Source organism: Ascidiella aspersa, chromosome 2 (assembly GCF_963924565.1).
Source record: "Ascidiella aspersa chromosome 2, kaAscAspe10.2, whole genome shotgun sequence".
NCBI classification, from domain to species: Eukaryota; Metazoa; Chordata; class Ascidiacea; order Phlebobranchia; family Ascidiidae; genus Ascidiella; species Ascidiella aspersa.
Genome location: NC_139448.1, coordinates 31,806,380 through 31,822,019, shown reverse-complemented (window position 1 = coordinate 31,822,019; position 15,640 = coordinate 31,806,380). Strand labels below are relative to the sequence as shown.

At 37.9% G+C, this 15,640-nt stretch overlaps 1 protein-coding gene across 1 annotated transcript in view; it reads right to left on the bottom strand.

Moving 5' to 3' along the window:
- Positions 1-3,388: 3,388 nt before the first annotated feature.
- LOC146164928 (uncharacterized) overlaps positions 3,389-15,640 on the bottom strand; it is a 51,158-nt gene continuing 38,906 nt past the window's right edge. Inside the window, exons 26-34 of the mRNA XM_083381425.1 lie at positions 15,450-15,580; positions 12,075-12,154; positions 11,545-11,681; positions 10,816-11,056; positions 10,308-10,471; positions 9,634-9,762; positions 7,822-7,969; positions 6,616-6,644; positions 3,389-5,189 (exon numbers count right to left, since the gene is read on the bottom strand). Of these exons, the coding sequence (XP_083237551.1) occupies positions 3,624-5,189; positions 6,616-6,644; positions 7,822-7,969; positions 9,634-9,762; positions 10,308-10,471; positions 10,816-11,056; positions 11,545-11,681; positions 12,075-12,154; positions 15,450-15,580 (2,625 nt within the window). The 3' untranslated portion in view covers positions 3,389-3,623. The remainder of the gene's footprint in view (positions 5,190-6,615; positions 6,645-7,821; positions 7,970-9,633; positions 9,763-10,307; positions 10,472-10,815; positions 11,057-11,544; positions 11,682-12,074; positions 12,155-15,449; positions 15,581-15,640) is intronic.

The window sequence follows — 15,640 nt, the reverse complement described above, 5'->3', positions numbered from 1 at the left end:
ATCCCAAGGGTGGCCAATCGGCCAGAGACCAAGAGCCACATTTCTTACTTGGTTAATTGCAAAGAGTCACACGGCAGAATTGAATCACACTGTAGGACTTCCTAGATAAATGCGATCACGCTGTCTCTAAAATCCGTTGACGGTTTCTAAAATTTTTTGACTTCATTTTACAAAAAGGAATAGGAACTGAGCAGGCATGGGTCCCGTAATTTTATTTGAGGGGGCATGGTAAAAACTTGAGGTCATAAAATAAGTTTCGTGCACAAATATACAACGCAAATTCGGCACTAGTGCAACCCAAACGTAAGAGCCGCGATTTGGCCAACATGACCGCATCGTTAGGTGTACGGTTTAAGTCTTAATCCATCGTAGATATTATTTGATTGATATTTGATTTTATAATATCGCTTGGCTTAATCTTACGATATATTATTGATATTTTTTTTATAGGTCGTATAGTCTGTTTCCATAATATCCCATAAAAGGAGATCTTTTTTTGCAGTGTACGTCTATCCAAGAGAATCAAGTTGCGAAACATTTTCGTGTTAACAGTGTGTCACTGCTAGTAAATACACATTTCACTAAAAAAAAAACGTCGCAAAAATTAGGAATATATTTAAGTCGAATATTTAGTTGCACACTCACGTAGGGTTTAATTGGCAAAAAACCGACCTTTTTATGTTCCATGTTTCATGACGTCACGTTATGACTACTTTGTAACGTCATGTTTGAATATCCCCCCAAAAATGCTGGATCTGGTGACTGTTTGGAAGCGTCCGGGTTTAAAGCTGCAAAAAAGGTATACAGTTCTATTTTCAATAATTCCCATATGGAAATGCTTGGAAAGCTCTTATCTTATCAAATATATCGCCGTTATTTTTAAATGGCGCCATGCGGTACTTCTCGATTACGACACGGGTCGGGAGTATTACCCGGTGTTTTCCATATCAAAGAGGAACTATATAGTTGTTGAGACTATAGTATTCCCCAAGGAGCGTATTTGTGCAGCACCACCAGATCTTATGAGCTGTAAAGTTTACTTCTTACACAATAGCTATCTATCAAGAATTTTTCGAATCAGTCATCTATAAAGTGTTGTATCAACACTGGGAAAGTTAAAAAATCATGGAGAAGCTATGAGAATCAAATATGTACTGGTACTGTGTTAAAAGCGTAGGCTATATTGACTAGAGATGTCCAATACTCAACAACTAATTCCAAACCGAAATTTTGGACAAAGAGTATCGCAATCTGATTCTTTTTATTTTTTTTAAATAGATTGATATGTTTATTGTTAGGGAAGTAAATTCCCAGGGAGCAGCGAAAGACCGTTAGGTCATCAAAGTCAGCCGCTCCCTGGCCGCAATATCATCCTAATACATGGGATTCGATACCAAATAACGTCATTACTATGCTCCAATAAGCAAAATGGACGAAGTAAAAACGCAAAAGTATTATTTCTAGGTTATTAGGCCAAAATTGCTTTCGCCTGTAATGATACTATTTTTGATAAATTTACCTTTTAAAGTAGAATCACTGCGTTGGAACGTAAATTAGGATTGAAATTCCTATCTGAATTTGGCATTGGTTTGTTACCACCCTAATATCCGATACCAGCACCCTAATATCGAACCAATACCGATACTACCACTGGTCATCGAGCGCCACGATATCATCGGGTATCCTCAATAACGAGTATGATGTTGCTGCCAGGCATTGATTCAATTGTACAATTGTTCTACCGGCAATTTCTAAGTACCGACGTTTCGATTACCTATTCGGGCAATCTTCTTCAGGGAAATATAATTGCAACGATAGTCATGTCTGATAATTTGAATGCGTTGCGGTAAAAACATTCTCTACTTATATCCGCGCAATGGACTGAATTTACAAGGAGAAGTGAGAAATTCGGTTGAATCAACAACCTATATATATGCCATACCCTAATAGTATTTCACAATGTTTGTAATGCATTCAGGACTCCACTGACTGAGCCTTAAAATATTTTGTGCTCACTAAAACAACCTTTTGCTCGGTGTGAAAAGAGAGATAATACTTTAATTCACCCTACATGGGTTTCAAGTTACAATAAACTTGAATAATTGTCTTAAAAACTTACCAACGTCTATCCAAAAACAACAGATTTTGTCACCAAGTTGAATGAATAAGTTTCGTTTAAATGTTTTATTTTTTGCCACAGTGTCTCAAAATATTAAATCACTGGTTACTACAACGTCGAAGAAGAAGCTCTTATAAAGTTTGGTATTAACTTTTGGAAAACAAACGAGTTTTCTGGCAATTTTAGCAAACGTATGTAGAACACAATCGTAATGCGATTTAAATTTTTTGTAGACCAAGAAGCAACGTTCACTTAACACGCGTGTATTTTTTGTTTCGCAAAAACCGCTCCTGGTAGATCTCGCGAGTCGACTTCTTATTGTTGTTGTACGTTCACTTAACACGCGTGTATTTTTTGTTTCGCAAAAATGTATTTTTTGTTTCCGCAAAAAAAAAAAAATGCCTCTAGTGGGCGCTGGTGGTTTACAAAACAAGGTCAATTTTTTCTGGTTCATATTAAGTTTTTAATTAACATGGAATAAATATGCTTGATGGACAGAGTATTATTGATAATAAGCGTGCAGGGTGGATTTTAGAAGGCTGTGGCACAACATTGTAATTCATCATTAGTGATTTGTATGAGCTTACAAGCTAGGGCTGTTCGATGTTTCGTAGTTCATTTCGGTTACACTTAATTTAAAAAAAGGACACTATACTGTCTATATATATGTCATTGTCAGTTATTTTATTCCTCAAATGTAACTAACTACAAATTAGAGTTTGGCGCTTTCTTTAGGAGGAAACCTATGTTACTCACGAGGATTTCAACTGCCGGTCAAACTACCACACAATGCCGTATTGTGGATACTTTATTCTTGATCAACGGATATCTTTGTGTGGCGTAAAACAACGAAGGAAAGTAGGGGCGAGAATAAGCAAAAGGTCAACAAAGTTTCGTTCGTTCGAATGTGGCGTTTGTGAAATGAAGGAAACGCACATAGTAGGCGTTAGAATTGTTCGGATTCAGTGTGGAATTGGCAAGAAACAACAAACGCGAACTCAACGCCAGAAAAAATCAAAATAAGTTTAGCGGTTTTTGCTGGGGAAAAATTGCAAACGGGCGCAGAGCACCAAAGAGGGGTGAAATTTCGTTTGAAATAGTGGAGAAAATGGAGTTTGCACCGCCGATAAAATCCCACAGATTGCAATAGTGCGTTATAGGCTGACATTTTCTCGCGAGAACGTGTGTAAAAAAACTCAAAACTGCACTTGCCGGCCGCCGCGCCGTTGTAAGAAAAACGAAAAAAAAAATCCGAAAACGCGCGCGGGGTTAAATATGGCGGGAGCGAACAACAAGGTAAGTCGTGTCGGTCGGGGCGAGCAACAAAAAGTAAAGTCCCGGCACTTGTACGAAGGGGCGGTATAAAAATCTTAAGAAAGTCAACAACGAAATGAAAGAACAAGAAACGAAATTGCGCCGAAAACGCGCAGGGCTGGGGTGGCATAGGAGGTGAAAAAAATAGAGAAACGAACAGAAAACGCTAACTTTCGCGAGGCTCTTGAAGTCAAATGTACGACTCTGATTTCTTGGCGTGCGGCAACGGCCTAGCTCGTATTGAGGTCAAATCGACGCGCCAGTGTTGGGGCGGCGCCCGGCGTCCCGCGGCGTTCTTGGCGGCAGGAGGGGGCCTTGGCCTTCCGCCGGGGTACAGGCGACTGGCGGCCGAGGAAACGTTCTGAAGCGATCCGTAGAACTCTGCATTGCCGTTGTGTTGGCTGTTGCTGTCGGCTTTCTCCCAGAAATCCTGCCCGGGGAAATCGTTGCCGCCTAACGTATGACGCCTGCGCACGCGATCACGCTCGTGGCTGGGAAGCCGTTGTTCTTTGCCGTCCACTACCGCGTCGGGCGAGCGCACCTTCTGCCGTTTCGGGTCGCATCGGTTGAATACGTTCTCGTCTGAAGCGCACCGCGACATCGCCGCTGAACCTTGGACATCGCCGCTTTGGTCTCTACGCCGTTCGCCGCGCGAAGCTTTGACCAGTTCGCGGTGCTGTTGTCGCATGGCGCGCCGCTCCTGGTAGATCTCGCGAGTCGACTTCTTATTGTTGTTGTTGCTGTTTGGGTCGGTTACGCGGTACGAAGGCGCCGTGAGCCGTTTACCGCCTTTGCTGGGCACTTCTGGCTCGTCCGCGTCCCGATAGCGCCGCGAAGGCCGGCGTTCCAGCTTCTTGTCGAGGTTTGTGAGGTTGCGGAGCTTTTCCTCGAGCGTGTCGCCAACGTAGACCGACGTGTCCGAGTCCGACTCGGAATCGCGCCGCCTGCCGCTGTTGTGCTCAATGGCGATCGAGCTCAGCTCAGAGTCGTTTTTGCTCCTAGGCGGTAAGGGCGGCGGTTTTTTCCCTTTCAGCGACGCATCGGCGTGAACTGGCGTGCTGGTGGCGAGCACAGCGCGGAAATCGCTCGTTTCCGGCTGTTTTGTGTAGCGGCGATTGAGCGGCGAGTCGCCGTAAAGCAGCGGCGCGTTATGCGGCGGCGACGAGGGCGGGCTGGCGTAGGGCCTCGGCTTCTGGTCTGAGCTTCTGCGGGCTTTCGAGGCTCGGTTTACCGCGGGGGCGACAGCGGTGGGTTGGGTTGCGGCGAAGAAGCTGTGGCGCGGAGTGACTTGAGGCGAGGTTTCCGACGACGATGTGAACTGTATCGGGTGACGTGCGACCTCGGAGCGGCCGAGGCGGTCCAGGTGTTCCACGTAGAAGTCGTAGAGTCGCGAGGGAATGTCGTGAGGTAGAAGATGCGGCTGCGGCTGGGCGTGGAGGTGCTGGTGGTGATCCTTGATTCCTCCACGCGCTGCTCGGATGTCGGCGGCGGCGGCCTTGGACACTTGATAGCCGGAGGGAGCGTTGGAAGTCTGGAGGAAGACGTTTTCTTCTTTGTGGTTGGGACGCAGCGACGCTTCGCTCTGTCTTTTCGCCTCCGCCTCCTTGAAGCCGAACTCGTCTTCGCTCTCACTTCCTCCTCCCTCTTTCCTCCCTCCTCCTGCTCCTACTTGGTTCTGCAGCCAGCGCTTACGGACTCCTTGGAACATGTCCATCACGTCACGCGAGAAAGACTCCTTCTCCGAGGCCATCGAGTTCTGCGGAAACGTTTTTATTTTTTTTTTATTTTTGTAAAGACACGTTTTTTAGTCATTAAAAGTTAGTCATTAAGTGGAACTTCAGCGGTTTCTTTTACCTCTTTTATAAAACGATTAAAAGGTATGGCCTACAAGTATACTACAATGACTTAAACTCAATTGCAGGCGATTGAGAAGAAAAAAGTTGAAAAAATAGGAAAGCCCTGACTGTATTCTCGAATTACATCATTAGGAATAAGTTACCCTAACTTTTTAGGTCGTTACCCCTAAATTAAACTTCACAGGTTATTTTACCCCGTTCATAAAATAATTAAAAGTTATAACCTACAAGCTACACTATAATGACCTAAACAATTGCACGCGATTGACAACAAAAAAGTTAAAAAAAATATATAGCCTGGACTATATTTTTAAATTACATCATTATGAGTGAATTACCCCAACATTTTTGGTCGTTACCCCTAAGTAGAAAACCACAGGTTATTTTACACCTTTCATTAAACAATTAAAATATATAACCTACAAGCTACATTATAATGGCCTAAAAACAATTGCACGCGATTGACAACAAAAAAGTTAAAAAAAATATATAGCCTGGACTATATTTTTAAATTACATCATTATGAGTGAATTACCCCAACATTTTTGGTCGTTACCCCTAAGTAGAAAACCACAGGTTATTTTACACCTTTCATTAAACAATTAAAATATATAACCTACAAGCTACATTATAATGACCTAAACAATTGCACGCGATTGACAATAAAAAAGTTATAAAATAAGGAAATCCCCGACTATATTTTCAAATTAAATCTTTAAGAAGTGCCATGTTCTTGCAAAGCTGTTCAGTCTGCGTTAGCCCGTAATGTGTCCCGCGAATGAATAAACCTAGCTTTACATCTTGCATTTTATTTTTATTAGTCGGTAAATATTTAAAAATCCTCTACATACACGACTGGACGTTGCAGCGAAAAAAGAATTCTAAACCTTTATTGCGTTGGGTCATTTACCTAAAATTTCTCATACTCTAAATAATTTTGACTGCAGAAACGCCCCAGAGAAAAATAGTTATGGCCCGTTAAATGATACTTTTAAAATATAAAAAAATAGATCAGGCCTTCGTTACGACAAGTTCAAATAATTCTGCGGTTAACGAAAAAAATTGAAAATGCAGCGGTTACGACCTCAGACTTTAATATGGACAACTCGAAAGTCTTCAAGAATTAACAGGCAAGCCAGGCATTGGGCGCAAAAAAATGACAGAATGGGCAGTTTTGTCTCTTATGTAACAAAATCCGTTTGCAAAGAGTTTTATTTAAATTAAAAAAGGTTGTCGTCTACCTTATTACTCATTTGTTTGTCGCCTAGTGGCTTATTGGATAGCAATAATGACCTGATGAAAAACATTTTAAAGTAAAAAACGTACCTTGGATTTGGAAGATTCGCTTGTGCTATCTGAAAAAAGGAAACATCGAATTTTAAAACAGTATTTTGAAGAATGATTGAAAACATATTTAAACAAAACATCAAACAATAATTATAATCCTAAATATAGCAAAATTTGTTTTTTATATAAAACAGGTGACAAAACTGTAAACTGAACGTAACACAATAAAGACGCAAAGCAAAGAAAAAACGTTAAACAACTTGACAAGGGAACATTGTGGGATGACCGGTTTGTCTTCTATTTCACGATTAACTCTGTGAGGTCAGGCATGACACAATGTAACCATGACAACACAACAAGCATCACTTACAAGGTGGCTACGCATGAAAGCCTCCGGGGAATGAAACGGGCAGCTTGGGGAAAAAGGAGAAACGAAAGGTAAGCAATGGTCAGGCGTATACACACTATACAGTTATATAAGGCTTTTTCTGAATTTCACCACGCAAATGTTTATGTAAGACAGGTTAGCTGTGCTTAGTCAACAGTAACAATGCTGTGAAAATAAAATACCAAAGGTTAAACGAATATTATGCTAACGTCATTGCATTGTAAAGAAATACATTAAACAGTTATTCAATCTAAATTAAGACTGTACATTTTCTGCCTGCAAACATTTTTGAAAACCTATTCTTTCTGAAAGCTCTCATTACGTTTTGGCACGAATTATCATTATGCGGTTTGGCCGGCAATTGACAATTCTCCAGTTAAAATTAAAACTTAATGTGCTCTTACCTTTGCTTTAAAATATCAGACAGCTAGTCCATGATTTTCCACCTGGTACATACAATCTTACTAGAAATCGGCTGGAACCTTTTTTATCCATAAAACTCCAAAATATCTCAAATAGTGTTTCTGTTAAAGTGCTACATCATGACTTTAACTGAGCTAAGTATCTAGACTCACGAGACGTTAGTTAAGCTAATATTTATCTTTTCTCTAGTGACTTGATATATTTTGAGTTGCTGATATAATTTACTAAACTCTTTTACTTCAAAACTAACTCGTATACATATAATACACAACAGGCTTGCTTATTTAGATAAAAAATTTCAACCTAATTTGAAAAGCAAAAACATGTACTAGGCTAGCAAAGAAAAAAAAATTAATCATGGAAAAAAGTAATTCTTTTAAACAGACAGGTGCTGTTCATTATTTTTTTTAAGGTAGGATTTTCTTCTGGCTTACCTGATTCATCGCCGGGCGTTCTACCGACATTTGCAAGCAGGTGGTCGATATTTGGAACCGGTTCGCGCGGTTCATCCTTGGGAGGAGGCGGCACCGGAATTTCAACGACCTCGCCTTCTTCTTTCGCCTCGGCGAAAAACCACTCGGCCTGATAAAAAATAAAATTTTGCTTTTATTCTTTATTCCTTTGTTGCAGGTGAAAAAAAAAGAAAAATAAATGATTAAGAACAAAAACAAAATACGGCACCCATTCAAATGTGCCCAAATGTTTTTCTACATTGCAAAATCAGTATGATACAAGGCAAAAAAGAAAATAATTGTTGCAAACAGCCAAAGCAATAGCCAACATAATCATTACCCCGAACAAATCAACCAACTTATCATTGGAAGAAACTACTGAAAGCTACCAACCAACCAAAACAAAAAAGACCATCAGAACAAAATAAAATGAAGAAAGTTGAAAGAATTATGTGTGTGTGATGTGATTACCCTCAATCAAAATTAAAAAACGACAAAACAAAAGTTTTTGCTAAACAAACAAATACAAAAATATGCCAAATGTCCAATGTGTTCAGCTGGTAATAAAGCAAAAGCGATGACACATTGGTATCTAACGACACCCAGCGAGACAGGAAGTCAGAAAAGTTTAATTCAAGCTGTTGCCTACTTGCAGTCGAACAGGATGCATGAAACGTGACGTCACTTTGCATGTTGCCTGAACTGAATGGCTAATCCGTACACGAATCACTTCATAACGAACCCTATTTTTTCTGCGCAGTTTCAAAGTTTCCATTCACCATTAGGACAATCTTTGCCAAAACAATTTTTTTATTACAAGTTTGGCAAAAAAATACAAGAATACAAGTGTTGTACTTGCTACAAGCTAACAAAAACAGTACCACAATCAGAAAGTCACAGTCTGTCTTGTGAAAAATGTAATTTCATTTGACTGTCAACAAAACTGATATTTAGTTTTGAATTTTAAGTGAACAAAAATAAATAGATTCTATTTTTTGATATTTTTAGAACCTCAATCTGATTGTCAACACAAAAGTAAAGTTGTTAACTTAAAAAGACTGCTCAAATGGCTTGGTAAAGCTCTAAAATAACGAGCCACAAATGAAGAAAGAATGAAAAATATACAACCATAAAATCGTTAAAACAAACGGGACAAAATATAGAGAGTGCAACATTAAGGTAATTGACTTGCAAAAAAGGAGTAAAGTTTGTCTCTACTGTGGAAGCCAATGCTGCGTGGGCTGTGGTACACAGGAATTGAGCATGGTGCAACACGGATAGTATGTTGTTAATATAGGTCACTTTTTTTTATGTTGCAAGTGCATGAAATCGTAAGAATGGCAAGCGGATGGCGGCGGCCAACACTTATTAGGGGCAGGTTAGCTCACAGCAGCGAGTCGAGAAGAATGCAACCGTAGCGTTTGAAAAGCAGGAAAACAACCGTTACCGAAAGGTTTCGCAAAACACAGGTCAGACATGAAAACTTCGGACAAACGTTGGTATTTCCTCATGGTCACCAGTAAAGATTGTAGCGCTCTGTTCCACACAAAAAAAATCGTTGAAACAAATGTCAGGTCCATCGCATTTTAGCTTGTTTGCTTTATTTTTTATTAGGTTGGTTGTTAAAGTGACAAGTCGTACATAGTCACTGCTTTGGCGTTTGTTTAATTGAACAAACTTTGTTAGAAAAAAACATGCTTGGTTAATATTCAATTAAATAAATTTACATTGAAAACTGGAGTGAAAAAGTGCCTTTATTTTGAATTAAAAAAAAAAAATAAAATGTAAACTTACATGTTGCAAAACGCTTTCGACAATCCTACACTGGTCGGACATGTCGGTGACCATTGTGGCCATGTTGTCACTTATTGTGCTTCTGACCAGGGTTGGGCCAAACACAATGGCAAGATTTCGCACTTCCATCTGCAAAGAAAATTTTCGATTAATCAGAAAGTGTTACAGATGTGATTTGCGAGTAGAAATATTCGTCTTTCCTAATTGTCTAGCATTTCACTTTATCTAAAACCGGATTATATTAAAATCTGGACCTGTGAATTTAAAATGTAAGCTACTTCTGCAAACAAACTTAAAATATTGCAAAAGTGACACAAATACACATTGGGGAGTCCAGCAAAACCAAAATTGTCGGAATGCTTGGCATTTCCAGCTTTAACTTTGAAATTTAAATTCTAATTTTTCATTTTTAATTAAAATGAATTTTTTTATTTTTAATTAGAATTTTAATTTGTGGACTTTTAATTTTATAAAATTGAATTAAGTTCTAGTTTTTCATTTTGAAGTATAATTTTAATTTTTAATTTTAATCTAAAATTTAAAATTTTCTTTAATTTTTTTTCAAATAGTGGATTTAAATCAAGGCCTCATTTTTAAAAACTCATAAAAACCAAGAAATAAGAAACATCACAACTGTACTTATTTGCAAATGACAACAACAACAATGCAGTTACCTTATTTTCATCAGCGTTGTCTGCAACTTTCCTTAAATGACCAATGAGGAATTTTAAGGTCTCATAGTGAGGTGCTGGAAGCATGTGAATGAGACGCCGGAGTCCATTCAGGCGCTCTTCGCTATCCTTTTTACGATTCATTGTGATAAAGTCATCGTATAACTCTGCAAAGTCAAAAATTTTATGTGAAATGTTTGCCAAAACAGGTTAAACAAAAAAATGTATTTTAAGGGTAAAATAAAAATTTCCATATTTTTTTTCATATTAAAAAAAAAAACTTATTTTAGTTAGGCATTTTAATCTATGATATTCCATTTAAAATTTTAAGACAAAAAAATTAGAAAACAGAATAAAAGTATCATTTTTAGAGTAAAAATATGTACAAATAAAATAACAAAGGTTAAAATTTCAAAGTTCAAAGATTTCTATACCATTTTTACCAGAAAATATAACTACAAAAAATTAAACCGTAAATTATTTAAAAAAATAGGTAAGAATGTTAAAATACCGTTTGTAAAGAGAGGATCAGGTAACTTTCGGAAGAAGGACTTTAACAGCGAAGACACAACATTAAGTTCTTGGAATCTCTCATCAGTCTCAGGGTCAACACTGTCAGGACCCTTCAGGTTCAATTCCTCCTGGAGGTTGGCCAAGGTGCCACTGTTTCCCGGTACCCGGTATATTCCGGTAAACGAAAGGCCACGTTGCTCAACCAGGCGGCAGCACAGTTCAACTACATACGGAACGCACTGAAAAGCACAAATAATTAAAGGTACATGGAAATCTGTGCTACACAACTGTGGGCAGTTCTTCTGTAGACTAAACAAATGAATTTTTGCTCATATTAATAGATTTTTTGTAACATAATGTTATTTGTATGACTGTCTATCTTAAATCCACCAGCTATTTTTCCTTTGAACAAAAAATTTTCTATGTTTTTATGTTAAAAAAATATATGATATGTGATTAAAAAATATTTAGTATTCATTTGAATGCCTAGTTTGAGACACTGATAGCCTTATTGGATTAACCAAATGAGATGCTTTAAAACCAAAACTGAGATGTTTTTTTGATCACATGTTTTTTTAACTGATTTTTAATATTAAAAACATATCATTTTTTTACACAAAGGAAAAATAGCTTATTGTTGAAGTTAAAATTTAGCATTGGTTGTCTAAATCTCTTAAAGATATCTTTAAAACAGCAGAAGTGCAAATATAATTATATATATATTTACCTCATTTGTAAGTGAAGGTGGACAGTCCTCCAGATGGACGTCGAATGTTTGACCCTGCATCAAAGTCTGTCCTTGTCCAAACTTTCGAACAATTCGATTTACACTGCCTCGCCATTTAAATCGCCGGGAGCCATCAACTAAACAACAACAAAAAAGAATTTAAAAAAAAACATTTTTACCATTAAATTAAAATCAGAAAAACATTAAAAGGTATTGAAAAAAAGAACAATATTTTAGCAGTAAAGTTATGTCAGAAAAACATTAAGAGGTTATGAAAAAAATAAAATTTTACCATTCAATTCAATCAAGAAAAACATAAAAGGTATTAAAAAAAAACAACATTTTAGTAATAAATTCAAGCCAGAAAAAACATTAAGAGGTATTGCAAAATTTACATGACCTAAGTGTAATCGCTTTTTTAGATTACGAAACAGTTCATGAAATGACTAACATCATGACAGCTATAGTTAAGGATTACGTCGTCAATATGTTTCCTTAAAGTTTACGTAAATACATAAAAGAAAACGCACCGTCTTTAATAGGTACTTGGGCTCTTCGAATTGTCTTTGGTGATCTACTTTTTCTGCCAGCTTTCTTCTCTGGTTTTGGACTGCAAACAAAAATATGTACTTTAACACATATTCACAAAAGTATTTAAAAAAAACACTTAGGGCCCAGTTATACCATTAAACTGGTATACTAAGATGATATGTAAAAACCCACACAGTTTAAAACTTGCAAATACACAACAAATTGGTTTATCACACTGTTGGAATACATAAAAAAAAACAGTTTGGGTAAAATATTTTGTTTTCCCCAGATTTGTAATGCAAATCGTTGTACAATGAATTGTAAAAAGCACAAATGATGAAGTAAAAGCACAAACACTCAATGCATGAAATGTCAGTGTGTTGGGTACCTCATTTTTCTATAAAATCTTGGTGAAGGGAAGATAAGAAAAGAATATCTGAAAGTAGTGAATCAAAAGTAGAAAAGGGATTCCAAATTTTATGAGTGGTGGTTTCTAGAAAAGGTGTTTAAATTACACTTTACATTTAAAAAGAAAAACCAACCTAAAATTAGGCTTAAGCAACTCTGTTTCATCTGAAAAATCTTCGTCATCTGTTAACTTTTCAAATGACTGCTGCCTTGATAAGTTACCATCATACAGGGCGCGAATTGTGCGCTGAATTTTATCTGCCATTTTATTGGAACTGGGCGGGCGGCCGTTTTTGTCTGCGTCTTTCAGAAGCTGAATCGATTTGAGTTTGGGTTTTTTTACTTTCTCGTGGCTCTGTTTTCTCGAACCGTTGTTGAGGTCCGCTAAATTTTCAGTCGACGAAAAACGCTTGGAGATGACTTCTTGTTCTTCGCGCGTTCGTAGCTTCAGCTGTGACAAATTTATCAGGTTTTCTTCTATTGCCTGATTGGCATTATGTGAGATAAGCACAGGGTTAGAAATTTCAATGTGCGGCGGCGAATTTGTTTCTATGACACTGTCCTGTTCCAAAATTATACCTCTCCTCCGGTTTCGCTTTGCTTTCTCATCTGTGGAAATGGGCGAGTGAGGTTTTTGACGCCTTAATATTGGCGCCTCTGGGGTGTGATCGTTAATGTCCAACAAACCGTTCGGTATACCGTGCAGATCCAACGGCTGCGGTGACGATATGGACGCCAGGGTCGCTTTGCTAAGTGCCTTTACTCGCTTTGACTTTGCCGGCAGTTTAGGCTTAATCGGATGTCTTGAAAGTGGAACAGTGTGATAGGAGCTGGAGGGTAGGCCTGCTGACGATCTTCGACTGTAATCTACACCTGATACACCGACTTGTAAGCGCGTTGGATCGGATTTACTTCGTGGCAGAGCGGCCTTGTTTAGACTTTTGTACAAATTTCCCGTCTCGGTAACTTTCTTGTAGCTCCAGAGCACGCATTGGTCGTCGCCTTCGTCTTTTTTTTGGCTGGGTTCCAAGAAGGAAACCGACCGCTGGCTCCGAAGAGGCATCCACAAAATAAAAACTTTAATCTGACAGTTAAACTTACTATGTCAGTTATATTTCATTTGTTGTAAATGTACAGACTGCAAATGAAAATTGATTTATAAAAAAAGTTTCACAAAGCCTATTTTTTTCATTGTGTATAACACCTTTAAACATCTTTTTCCTTTTTTAAGCAACACATGACAATAATGCTACTAGAAATAATATGCATGAAAATATATCTGCCTGGTAAAAAGAAATGCTGTCCTAAGGTAAAGATATTAATTGCCTCCACTCTTTGCCTAGGTTTTGTCAGTTCTCCTCATTTTTTCCATATACATCAAATGTTTTAAATGTAAATCTACCATAACATTATCCTAAATTTGGATACTAAACCATCTACCTATATAAACAGCTTGCTGCACCTTTTAAAGTATAAAGTACTGCAGGCTGGGCTACCAGAGAGAATCACGAACAAAGCATCATAGTTGAAACACTTTCTGAATATATTCATGATAACAGCAGTATCAGATAAGCACTGTTTAAAATAACTGCAGTTTGCAAGAGAACTACTACTAAACTGTCAGGTTAATTATTGCATCAGGAAACGCAACAAAGTGATTCACACATATACTACAGGAAGCAGACAGGTTGACTGGCCCCAAGTCACAATCAATTGTGGCAAATGCAAATCAGATCCAAACCAGTTTCGGATATTTCTTCTGGCTCTCGCTTACTGTTTGTTTTGACTTCTGACTCTTACTTCCTTAAACTTTACTCGCATGTAAGAGATATTTGGATAAAAAATAGGAAGACTGAGAGCAGGTTAAGAAAACATGCAGGTCACCAATGGTTTCTATCTGAACAATTTTGAACTCATATTTAAATAAGATTTCCAACTGAACATCGAAACACTTTAAATCGAGTGGAATAAACAAGAAAGCCATTAGCCAGACTCTAACTTGCACTGAACGTAGGCACAAGGCAAGGCAAGGCAAGGCAGAATATTGTCGAATACGGCACAGGAAGTGGTGACGCAGTCTGTGCGTGCGCTGTGTGCCGCCTGCTAAGGGGAAGGGAAACTGCTGCTCAGCATTGAAAAATGCCTTCTGCCTGGCTCAGAGTAAATGCCTTCAGAAAAGGGAGAGCGATTATGTGTTGGTTTGCGCATCGTTTGGCAAGCGCCAGGAAGCTTTATGTCGTCATTGTGCGTTAATGCGAAATGTCTCTTGCGACGTTCAGGGTTGTTATGTGCCCAGTCGTGCCGTACGCCGACAGTAATCACCCGGGCTTCCATGAAACTCACTAATTGACACAGTCCTGAACCCAAAAGACACACTGGCAAATTTTTATTTATTTTATTTCCCTGCACGACCAGCTACTGCATAAAAATGGAAGAACCATACATGTGTGTGTGAGTGTGTGTGTATGTATGTATGTGTGTGGGTTTGTAGCTCAGCTTAGTCATATGATTTTCTTAATTCCTTCCTGTGTTTGGGCATTTTATTGAATAAACCGATCTGGTAGTAAAATAACATAACTATTTTTTGTACTTTGAATTACACAGACATTTTGGTACTTTGTCATACAGGTAGAAACTACTAACACAGTTAAAAACAATTAACCTAAAGTTTACTAAACTATTTTAGGTCATAAAAATATCTTCACACTGTAAGTAAAATTGATAAAAGATTTAAATTTAACAAAAGTTTTTATAGTATTAGTTCAAGATTGTTTCCTTTTAGCACTTTGTTATGTTTCCACTACATACTTTTTTTAGCCTCGGTCTGCTTTTTAAAAAAAATATTTTTCTCTCAATAATTTCCACAAAAGCCCTTCCATAATTTAGAACTTTTAACAATATTCATATTGTTAAACAACACAAATGAAATTTTAATCTGCAAATATAAGCAAGTCGATCAAACTTACCCAGATTCAATTTGGTTTGTCTTGCGCAGAATCAGATCTTCATTGATGATGACTTCCCCATCTTCGTTGTCATGGTTACCGATGACTTGGATGGAGTTTATCCAGGCAAGCATGTCATCGCGATCTTCAGCCTGTTAAGTAAAGACTAATTTCAAAAATAAATTCTTCAAGTTGGATTAATTGAAAGCTTT